At 36.6% G+C, this 12,097-nt stretch overlaps 2 protein-coding genes across 2 annotated transcripts in view; one reads left to right on the top strand and one right to left on the bottom strand.

The window, feature by feature from the left end:
* LOC124633715 (delta-1-pyrroline-5-carboxylate synthase) overlaps positions 1 to 3,058 on the bottom strand; it is a 28,758-nt gene extending 25,700 nt beyond the window's left edge. Inside the window, exon 1 of the mRNA XM_047169025.1 lies at positions 2,868 to 3,058. Coding sequence (XP_047024981.1) covers positions 2,868 to 2,960 — 93 coding nt within the window. The 5' untranslated portion in view covers positions 2,961 to 3,058. The remainder of the gene's footprint in view (positions 1 to 2,867) is intronic.
* A 6,255-nt stretch (positions 3,059 to 9,313) lies between these two features.
* On the top strand, positions 9,314 to 12,053 carry LOC124633981. The gene is made up of 3 exons (XM_047169374.1): positions 9,314 to 9,414; positions 9,846 to 10,370; positions 11,864 to 12,053. Exons 1-3 carry the CDS (start codon positions 9,314 to 9,316, stop codon positions 11,979 to 11,981), a joined length of 744 nt encoding a protein of 247 aa, XP_047025330.1. The 3' UTR covers positions 11,982 to 12,053.
* The last annotated feature ends 44 nt before the right edge of the window (positions 12,054 to 12,097 follow it).

The following is a 12,097-nucleotide window of genomic DNA, read 5'->3' as shown; positions in this document are numbered from 1 at the left end:
TATCTCTCCAAAATCTGTCCTTTATTAATTAACTAATTCACCCGGATTTCACGGCTATGGAATAAGCCGTTGTCAGCTTGGCAAGCCACTGGGTTACCGCAAAAGCCTCGGACCCATTAAATATTTCAGGGGCTTAAATAAAAATCATTTGTTTGAATTGCTTGGACCTTTTTAGAGGTACCTAAGATTTTTTTAATTTAATCATAAGTAGTAAAAAGTTGCAGTATCAAATACCCAAGAATCAAAGGTAACCATGGTTTGTGTGAGGTAAAGGAAACCCTTTTTTGGTTTATTGCAATCACCTATAAAACCTGCCAGTCCGTCTTCAAATCGAGCTCTATTTAGCCAGGCGGTTCTGAAATCACTGTTTTCAAAAAGTACATTGACTGCCAGTACTAATACTGACTATTTATCTCTTTATTGCTTTCCATATTTTATGAGGACAACAGGTTGGCAGATAATATAAAATAACAACATGAAAAAAAGAAATTGCTTAAGCTAGAATCAAGTCTAAAATACAAAAACTCTGTCAGCTTTACGTAAAACAAAAGATAAACCTCTTTTTGTTAAAAAGTTTAATCCTTCTTACCTAACCTTTTTATGACCCCCTGTCTACCCAAATTAATAACGATTAGGTACAAGATAAGCGCACGTACTCTGATCTCATTGTGAAATTGGTTCCAATGTTTACAAATGATAACCGTATCTTTTATTTGTGTTGCAATTAATACCAGTATTTGTATAGACAACGTATTATCAAGTTCTGAAGATTATTTTTGTTAATGGTGGAGTTTAGCTAGAAATATTTAAGTGAATCCTGTTATGTTTTTGTATCGTTAAGTGAACCTAATCAATCCTAACACGTGACTATAATAATAAGAATTTCACATAAGTGTTTATGTACCTACTAGCTTCCGCCCGCGGCTTCGCCCATGTAGAAGTTCGGTTATATCGCGTTTCCAAGAGAATTCTTCAAAAGTCCGGGATAAAAACTATCCTATTTTCTTTTTCTAGGTCAACTCTACCTCTTCGCATTTATAATATTAGTATGGGATTATTTTTCTTATAAGTCGAAGTGGATGTAAAATAAGCGTTTCGGCGCTCTCACGCCATGCTACAAAATCTGCTAGTGTAATAAAAAAAATGTTGAAAAGTATAACTGAAAATCATTGAAAGTTGCCTCTCCTACCTTTGTACCCGAACATTTATAAACGATTCTCCTCTGCAATAAAACTTATTACCGGAGATAAGACGCATCACTACAAAAGTCAATGCCATATTATCAATACGGTCTAAAGGTAAACATTGTTTATTAATAAATTACGTACACATATCGTTAAGGACTTTAAACTTAATCTTAGTTTAATCCTCAGAATAAAATTAATACGAAAATGTTTGAAGTAGACTTCAGAGTCAAATCTAGATGGGCGTTCATTCAAACTCGTAACGTTTGCTGATTGAAACTTCGGAAGAATAGCCAACAATTCGAGTAGAGCCCGAAAAAACTGTTATTCTATAGTATCTTGTTGTTGTTTTTAAGAGCGAAGCATATATTTTGGTCTCATTGAACGTACATACAAGCCACCGAGTTTAATTAGGTACAATCAGTTCAATGTAAGATGATGCAACTGACCCCATAAGTTCAAGTTCACTGACAACATAAACAAACATCCGTTTTTCTTAAAACTGTTTAGGTGCTTTGAAAATTTTACGTGAAAATTCATTTCAGTAGTACCTAAGTAGTAACACGTGAAGAAACACACTTTACCTCGAATGTATACTTAGGCAAAGGTAGCATTAACTATTCAGCGTAGCTACGTCACTAATTAGAACAAAAGAGTTTATTTGCAAATACAACCTGCACTAACTTTTAACAAATTAAAACATTTAAATAAATTCCCCGCAAACGGACTTCTGCGGTAGACAAAATGTAATTCAGTTTGCAAAACGGTCCCCGATGCAAACTTGTATTGTTAAAGTTGATGTCAATGCAAGGTGCTCCAAGCCGCAGCAACAGTGTTTATTGCGCTTAAATATTAAATGGCAGCGGCCATGTTTGCTTTGCTGTTTGAAATTAGAACGCTTTTTTTTCAATATTCTGCGCTGCGTTCGGTTGTACCAGAATTTAATTTATGAGAAGAAAATGGAATTGACACGTGAATAAAATAGAACATTTCTTTGAAAATAATATTTTAAGAACGTGGTTTTATTTGACGAAAAATACTTTGTATTTTTTTATTATTTTTCTTTGATTTGACTCTTCTGGGAAAGACTGAATTAATTTATGACACCTTATTTAACACAGTGTACAACTTTAACTAAGTGTAAGAGGTACTTATTTAGAGTCTTTAAGAAATGTGTGCAAAAAGTCTATCGGTTTTCATATAGCAACATAGGTTGGTATAAGACTTAGGGTCAGAGAGAGATAGGTCAAATGTCTTGTTGATAATACCTAACGCACGTGTTTGAGTTTGATGGACGACTAAATTACGGGTATTGTAAATGTGGAGATTTTACGTAGAAATAAAGAGCTTCCACCCTTTAACTGGTGGCCCATTTTTTTTTACATAAGTACTTTATTTAATACTAGCTCCTGCCATCCCGTGGGAACTATTGTTCATAAATTATAGCCTATATCACCTACTCGGTAAAAGAGTAGCTTTCCAACAGTAAAAAAAATTTTCAAATTGGTTCAGTAGTTATTAGTGAGCCATTAGGGTAAAAACTAACAAACAAACAAATGTTTCCTCTTTATTATATTTGTATAGATATTTTTTTATGAATGTGTCTGTAAATAAATAAATGGGAAAAACTCAAATATTTTTAGATAGGTAGGTACCTATACTAAAGTATTTTAGAATACTCACACTCAATGTAACTCCATGTACAGAAAAGCATCTTCTTTGAAAGCCAATAACTTTCGCGGCACTAAACCCACGCAAAATCGACTTATAACACATTATCACTTTTACTATTCAAAATAGCAATTAAAATAAAACAAAAAATACACTATTATTATTTTACTATTATTTCAAATGACTTAAATGTAATTTAATAATACATATTGTTGTAACAGATAGTGCGTGTACCGGGTGATCAAGCTAGATACACAATAAATTGTTACGAGTACATGACGTTAGTGATAATGAGTTTGATTATTTAATACAGGGTAACTGGGATTTGTTTGTTAGTTAGATATTGTTTTGCGCATTATTTTTAATGCAAAATTGTAAAAAAAATTAGATAATTATGTATGAGTATCTATATAATGAACTACGTTGAAATACGTAGTTATGTAATTTCTTAATTATGGTACTTATATAGATAGATAGATTTTCAGAATACTAGAAATCACAAACACAAAAAAAATTACAATGGACGGTCTGTTGTAGAAAGCAATTTCTTTCAGACAACCTTTGATGGAGTTTACCTGTTCAAGATACATATATTGATGACGGGCAAATTAGGGTGTACAAACATCTAGATTATATACCTATAGCTAATGTGTAAACATAAATACCAAAGATATAAGAATAAATAAATGGAAAATAAACTAAAATATACAAGAAAAACAGTAGTAATCCTAATCAATGAGCTAGTCATTTTTCACCATTCTTTTTAAAACTTTAAAAGTGACTTCTTCTTTCTTTCTCCTGCCCTGTTCCCAAATATTACTTGGGGTCGGCGCAATATGTCATTTTCTGCCATTTTCCCCTGTCACTCGTCATACTGACACTCACTCCCTTCCTATTCATATCATCTTTCAGGCAATCCATCCATCTTTTCTTAGGTCTTCCTCTTCCTCTCCATCCATCTACATTCATACTTAGCACACACTTTGTTGCATGCGTATCATCCCTCCTCATTACATGTCCATACCACGACAATCTTCTACTTCTCATCTTTTCTGTAACTGGCGCTACTTTCAGACTTCCTCTAATGTAATCATTCCTCACTTTATCCATTCTTGTAACACCACACATCCATCTCAGCATTCTCATTTCTGTTACATGCACTCAAACTTTAAAAGTGACTATGCGCGTCTTATTGTAACTGGCAGTGCATTCTAGACGAATGGATTAATCAGTGAACAATTTGTCATAAAATGACGTATAATGCAATGGCACCTTAAGTTTTATGTTTTATGATGACCTGAGTGCCCCTGAATGAGCATCACAATCAAACTCAAAACGACTCTTGAAAGAAGAACGGTAAAAGGTTCTGTAGGTATAGCAAGGAGGAACAGTCGTGGTGGCCTAGTGGGTAAAGGACCAATCTCTCAAGTATGAGGGCGCGGGTTCGATCCCAGGTCAGGCAAGTACCAATGCAACTTTTCTAAGTCTGTATGTACTTTCTAAGTATATCTTAGACACCATTGGCTGTGTTTCGGATGGCACGTTAAACTGTAGGTCCCGGCTGTCATTGATCATCCTTGGCAGTCGTTACGGGTAGTCAGAAGCCAGTAAGTCTGACACCAGTCTAACAAAGGGGTATCGGGTTGCCCGGGTAACTGGGTTGAGGAGGTCAGATAGGCAGTCGCTTCTTGTAAAGCACTGGTACTCAGCTGAATCCGGTTAGACTGGAAGCCGACCCCAACATGATTGGGAAAAAGGCTCGGAGGATGAGGTATAGCAAGGAGAGTAGGAATATGATCGTTCCGGCAAAGTCGTATTGGAAGCCACTTGAGCTTAATACGGCATTCTAATATTATATTCGTTAGTTAACTATAGTCCAACAAAAGCTATGTTAAAATAAGCAGTAGATAGCTGAGATCTATTAAATAAAATCCTTGTCAAAAGTCATTGGTTCCGAAAAGGTATACTAAAAGTGTCACGCTTTCCTACAGGGCGATGGCAACTAAGCCCATATTATAAAAAAATATCTACCTAGACCAATTTTTTGACTCGAAAGATTTTTATTTATGTAGTTTCATCGCTCATCCTGTATATAACAATTACTAAAGCCCTTCATTAATGCATAGATAAGATCAAGTGGGCTACATCTATCTACAATAAAACAGTAAATGATACCTTCCTACACAAAAAATGCATAAACGTTCATACATAAAATTGCATAAAATTTTACATAAGTAATTACCATATGAACCCCTTTTTTTGGTGGTAAATTATCAAATGACCCCTCCGGCTGTGGGTGCAGCGTGAGAGTGTCACTGACACTGTGTCAGATTCCTAATGACTAGCCCACCATATTCCTTCTGCAGCCTTTTATGCACCAGGGCCACGGTAACTCTTCCGGATAACCCCGTAACCCCGGCAGGATTCGGCCCTAAAAGTTCCTGAACCCTGAACCCTTTGTTAGAACTAAAATAACAAGTTATCTAATGGGGAACTAAATATGATAATCATTATTTACATCAACACAACTTCCTGATAGAGACTGGAATATCAAGTTTCTGCATATACTTACAAGTCTGTATGTATGTTTGTATATAAATTGTAAATTGCACGCATCTAGTAAATAGGAGGAATTGCGTCAATTGACAGTGCATTACGAATAGTGCACGATGCATAAACGCAGTCTTATTTGTTGATCAAAGATTAAGTGTTAGCGCAGATGTGCATAGTTTAAATTGTTTGATAGAATTATGCCTAAATCTTTTCGTCTTTGCTGGTTGTTATGATCACTGCAGAGTTAAAAATATTTTCTTTTTTGCCCAGTATTGTATAAAGTTTCACCAATTTTTTTGTTAACCTAAGAGGTTTCATATTATATTTCTGAATACGTTAATTAACTTTTGGCATCACTGATTCAGAATAAAACTCACTTTTCTGAGACTATTAGCTGCCGTGCTGCGTGTCGATTCGACAATTAAAACTTATTCAATACATACCTAGAAATTAGAAAGTCTGTTTTCGAACATTTACCGTTGTAAATTAAGCCATCATACCAGAAACTAAGTCACTATCAGTATAAAATTGTCAGCGTTAAATACTAGCTTGAAAAACAATTCTACTTATTACTGGTATTTACCAGTAGCATAATTTGAGATAACTTTTGATAGTAACCAAGTACTCATATACTTATTACGTTAGAGTGAAATAAACAAGAAATATTATCTACCAGTTAGGTAGCTACTCAAATATTATGACCCGTATATCGTACATGACAATGAAGACGTACATAGATATAATTAACTGAAACAAATAAATAACAAAAATAATTCATTTATTAGGTGGGATAATTGACCTTTGATGAACTACTTATAGATAATTTAGATATTTACGTCATGCTCAATTTGGCAGAAGATAATTATAAAAAATTGGTGGAACAGATAGGTTCTGAACTATGAAATATTTTAACAGTCGATGGATCCCACGGGAATTATACATCTACAGTCGAAAATGTAGGTATAGAACAGTCGAAAATATGAAATACATTATTTAACATTTAAGTAGGTAAAAAAGTTGTCCAATGTCCTTACTGCATTGAATTACTCTTTGCTCTTATCTCTATGCACATGCGTGTTCAATGTCCACTTGGCTACGTAAATAATTAGCTTCGTTACATTTGAAGTGACACTAAAATTATGTCAGTATTATTTACCTTCCATTGCAGCGGTAAGGGACTTTTATAATCATTTAAAATAGAGCAATATAATTTAGAAGCTTCTCTACTCTACGTTCCAGTTGCAAAGTAAACAGTTGTATATTGTCAATGAACTTGACTTTCGTAACCTGAATATTAGATTTTCAATATCAAAATACATAGTCGTTATGCTTACCTTAGTTAGACCATTTTCATGATTTCGCCAGCGTCTCAAAGAAACTGCTTTCTTCTCTCAGCCGACTACTTTCTACTCTGGAGCCTGTTCTTACAAATAAAAATTACACACAAGAAAGGAGATTCACTATAGCAACTGTCGAAGCATTACTATTGTTATCTATATCGGCCATAGATCGAGCATTCCTGCATGTTGAGATGCCAGCCGCATAACTGTTAGTTAATTAAAGCTGAGAAATGGTCAATGGACGTAACTACTGGTTTTGGATCTGGTACTTTATGCTAGATATAAAATATTTGATAGACTTAACGATCTACATACCTATTTATTTCCGAATGGTTTGTGAAACAGGGGCCCGATTCTCCTAAATTAATAATGTCAAAATCGAATAGAAATCGAATCGCAATATGATCGCAATAGCAGTTTTAACCAAATCGGGCATTCTGCTACTAATAAAAGACCAATCGTATTTGATTGACATTTGATTGGTGTGCGATTGGTCTGCTATTTTGGTGATTTTGGTCTATACGGTAGTTTGCTCTACAATCATATTGCAATCGTAAATAATTTGCAGACAAAATGATTCATTATTGAATGACAGAAAAGGATAAAAACGTTTATTTCAAAGAAAAAATTGCGGAATGCCACATACGCTTCAATCGTAATCGAGTCGGGATTGGATCTCAGTCGAATCGAGTCGAACGTGAATCGTATGCCGCTTAAGTAAAATTAGGAGAATCGGGGCCCAGGCCATTTTTTTGCAAGACAGAAGACCTTTCTAGGGTAGAAGCATACCTACCTACAACTCGTTAAAAATATTAACTTTTGATCGATTCGATCTGTTGTCTCACATTTGAAATTTTTAGTGTGTCGTAAGTGCATTCTCAAACAATTATCACAATGTAGATACACCTAACCAAACTAAATTGTTCTAGGCTTCAGGTTGCAGGTTTCAGGTGCCATCAAATTGCCACTAAGGTCAAAACCCATTGCTTAACGCATCCAATAAATTTTAGAATAGCTATGTTCCTTCCTCCAGTTCCTCCAAAGATCGGCTAAGGTAGGTTCAACGTTTGACTGCAACAGTCGCAAGTTAATTTACCTGCCAGTCCATTGCAGTTTGCAGCCGAAATTGATTTGTAACACCGCCCTATTGGTGTAGATTACTGAAGCTAGATCGTTTTGCATCTGACGTCTTGTGGGAACTAACATTCTGGGCTGTGTTTGACTTTATCGGTAGTAATATTGGGTCCGGAGGAATGCTGGATTAAGCAAGCAGAAGCAGGGCCCTTGAAGACTCAAAAAGAAGTTATCTTCAAACTACAACGAAACAACAAACTAAACAACAACAACACACAACGAAACTAAAAAGTTAATTCGATATAATAAAGCCCTAAGAACTAGGTCCGGGACCCGTAGCCATTGCTTCTCTTGCAGTATATACTCTTGCAATTCTCAGCTATCGTGTACCTATACCTTTTCCATTCCACAAGATATCCATCATCCTCCGAGCCTTTCTCCCAATCATGTTGGGGTCGGCTTCCAGTCTAACCGGATTCAGCTGAGTACCAGTGCTTTACAAGAAGCGACTGCCTATCTGACCTCCTCAACCCAGTTACCCGGGCAACCCAATACCCCTTGGTTAGACTGGCGTCAGACTTACTGGCTTCTGACTACCCGTATCGACTGCCAAGGATGTTCAATGACAGCCGGGACCTACAGTTTAACGTGCCATCCGAAACACAGCCAATGGTGTCTAAGATATACTTAGAAAGTACATACAAACTTAGAAAAGTTGCATTGGTACTTGCCTGACCTGGGATCGAACCCACGCCCTCATACTTGAGAGATTGGTCCTTTACCCACTAGGCCACCACAATCCACAAGATATCTACTCACTTAATCCACACAGCTTTAATTCTGAGCTTAGCAAGTGAAGAACCTACTAAGAACCTACAACTTTTTAGTTTTATTTTAAAGTCAATTTTACTTCAATCCATCATGGCTAAAATACGTCGTATTTAGTTAATGGATTAGGTCTGTCTCTATCTGGGGACCAAAGAGACCTGTTACCTAATTTATTCATAATACTTGAGTTTCTATAATACCTAGCTTTGGCAAGCTGACAAACTAAGTAATTCGCATAATATCTTACGTTCTAGATGGAGAGATTTCGAAGATTAGGCAGACAATATTGATAGGAATAGAACTTCATCAAGATTTAAATTAAAGTTTCACTGCAATTGTTTTACAAGAAATATTTATAGGGCAATACCTATGTAGTTTGGGCTATGTAATGTTTTTACCTATAGGTACAGATTCTGAATTTCCGTTGAAATTAGCCGGAGACTTCTAGAGAAACTTTCCATCAAAGAGATAGAATTGGTCTAATAAAGACTTTTCTCAAGAACTTTCACCACTTTGACACAAAAGCATAATGCAGCAGAAAAAGAAAACTCAACCCATTTGTCAAACCTGTCACTAACACAGTGCAAATTTAAAACAAGTCTGAAACCACAAAAATCATGTAGAAAGCAGAAAAATCGTTTGGAGAAAATGTGGTGAAGCCAAATGATTGGTAAGAGTCGCCGGGCCAAGAAAGGTGAAGCATGCGTATGTCCCACAGGGAAGACATGCACGGCATGCAAAAACAAGAAAGGTGTACGCGTGAAGTAATTTTTCCACTTAGTATCATCATCAACAGCCTTTTTATCGTTCCACTGCTGGACACAGTCCTCCTCTCGGTCAGTGGGTCGACTTAGGGTGTCTTATACAGAGTAGGGTCGCTCAATGTGGTTTAGTGATTTCAGACTTTATAGTCCAGGTTTCCTCGAAATGTTTTGAGTACGTACATAGAAACTTGAGAGGTGCTCTTCTAGCATACTCGCGAGAGCTATAACTCCTATTATATCAATTCAAAAAGTAATGAATAGCTAGATAACCGTGAGGTAAACTTTCTCCAAAAGTGCAATAGCTAATCACCTACCTTCCTATATATTATTCAGTTTAAAACTTTGGTCGACACGTTTTCTGTGGCTTTTAGCCGAAATTTGGGTTTCAGCCAAGGATGTTACTATTTACAAATCCTTTAATTTGTCCACAGTCCCAGCTTAAGTGACAGCGACTTGCCCGTACCAATAAGGATCACAACATACAAATACTCAATCCCTACTACTGTCCAGTTTTTACAAAAACAAAAAGTCCGGAGCAACTCCGAAAAACCAGAACCTACAGAATCTACAAAGCGAGGCACAACACTCTGCCAGTGGTATAGAAGACGTAGGGCTCTAAGGGAACTTGATAAACTCACGAGGCTTGAACGAAAGAGGCTCGAATCTTTGCAGCTAGAGAAAGCTCGCCGTATAAGGGAAGCAGAGTTCTTGGAACTACTCGAGCAAAGAGAAAAGGAAATACGTTACGCCGAACAACAGCTCCAATTAACACCTAAGATTGATTACTCCGAAAATAAGCTGAAGAAACAGAAAAAATTGCCTAAAACCGCCAATCTGGACAGCGTAGGAGTTTCTGGTTACCCAAACAAGCGTTTTAAGAGACGTCAGAAAATTAAGTACACAGAAGCAAAGCCAGTTTTGACTTCCAGAAAGGTAGCCACAAAGCCACTAAAAGAGTAAGTTTCGATAAATTCAATTACTATGTCCCGGCTTCCATTTGACTAGCTCTACGAATTATTCAACTTTTAGGGACTATAATCCTCTGTGACTAAGATTTCGCTAGTTTGCGGTATGGAGTGAAAATCTGTAAAATTTGTGTATTTTTAAATTTTTCCTGTTTACAATTACTGCTATTAGTAGGTATGTCACAAGATTCGAGCAGCGAGCAAAGCGGGCGTCGGCCATTCGATGGATTTCTGATCACCGGAGCGACGCTGGCCGACGAGCTTGACCTTCAGTTCTATAGGTGCTTAGGGCTTCATATTTTAATATAGAGAAAGGCAGCCCCGGATCTTCAATTTTTCTTAGGCGGGGCAAAAACTGAAAAATGCCGCCCCGTCTACCTACCTACTTATGTTTATTTCACCAACTGACTTTAAAAAAAGTGTCCAAATCATTGTAGGCTCAAACTGTTGGCCAGGTTTAAGTTATGAAAGTCGAGACAGATTAATGTACACAAAAAGTTAATAAGTTTTAAAAAGCGCTTTTTTGGAAGCGCAAACTTTTTTGTTTTTGAGGACTCCATAAATATTTTTTTTGCTACATTTGACTTATAAAAGGTTAGACAGCGTGGATTTGACTTATGAAGTTAACAACGCAATGATTGTATAATACTGCGCGAGCGAAGCGAGCGCGAAATTTTTTGAGCCTGCGACACAAAAGTACCTGATTAAGTACCTACTGCTAAGCAACTAGTAGTAACTTTTTTAAGTTATTTGTTTGTTGTTGTGTAAGACTCACAAATTAAACTGGGAATTATGTACAAATAAAAAGAAACCGTGATTAGAGCGAGTGCCATTTGTGTTTGTTGATTCGATGCGTCAATAAAAATAATAAACCATCAGAAAAACAGGACATACACTGTCATTTAGCCGCGAGCGTAGCGAGCGAGAATTTTTTCACTTAGTTGCAGGATGTTAAAAGTGAAAAATAATCAACATGATCAACTAAACAAAGCGATGGCGACTTTTTTAGAAACTTCGCTTGTCAGTATCATGATACAATGGAACTTCCCTATCAAACGGGTGTAATTTCATCGAAATTTCAAAAAAGAATTGCCTGGTGGTGGGGCGTCCCGCGGCGCCCCTGAATTTGCCGCCCGAGGCATGGGCCCCGGCTTGCCCCCCCTAGATCCGGGGCTGGAGAAAGGGCAACATTTTAGTTGGGTTATTTTTAATCCGGGTAATGGGAATGAACGGTGAAAGTATCTCGTGTCTCAGTACGACCAGATTGAGCATTGCTACAGCAAAAATATCTGAAAGGCAACATCACATGTGATGAAAAAACATCTGAATTGAGAACCTCCTCCTTTTTAGGAAATCGGTTGAAAAGGCAAGGCACTTATCTGCCTTTTGAGCTAGTTATGAAATAATCTACAACCGTAGCAAGGATGTCACGCAATTTTCGCTTCTAGTTACTTAATTTTAAGATTCCTTTTTCATTGTTATAGCCCCAAGGATTCTTTCAATGAAAGATTCGGGAACTTCTGCTACCGCGTATGCTGTCAGTGCTACTGCTGCGTCTCATTCATTATCATAATTGGCATTCTTTTTATGTTCCTTTTCTAAACACTGACTAATAAAATAGCAGGGAACGTCAATGTTTCAATAAAAATATTTCAACATACTGAGAAGTTGTTTCTTTGAGAAAACGATGCGATGATTTACTCCATATCGAATTGCGC

This window comes from Helicoverpa zea, chromosome 10, assembly GCF_022581195.2.
Source record: "Helicoverpa zea isolate HzStark_Cry1AcR chromosome 10, ilHelZeax1.1, whole genome shotgun sequence".
In the NCBI taxonomy this organism is placed as follows: Eukaryota; Metazoa; Arthropoda; class Insecta; order Lepidoptera; family Noctuidae; genus Helicoverpa; species Helicoverpa zea.
Note: the sequence above shows the minus strand (reverse complement) of the source record. Positions and strands in the feature narration are given on the sequence as shown.

Bases quoted from the DNA above. Each gene is read 5' to 3' on its own strand.
- LOC124633981 (XM_047169374.1), top strand. From the start codon at position 9,314: ATGATTGGTAAGAGTCGCCGGGCCAAGAAAGGTGAAGCATGCGTATGT. The intron at 9,415-9,845 runs GTAATTTTTCCA...ATTTGTCCACAG, and splicing joins AAGAAAGGTGTACGCGTGAA to TCCCAGCTTAAGTGACAGCG. The intron at 10,371-11,863 runs GTAAGTTTCGAT...TCATTGTTATAG, and splicing joins GCCACAAAGCCACTAAAAGA to CCCCAAGGATTCTTTCAATG.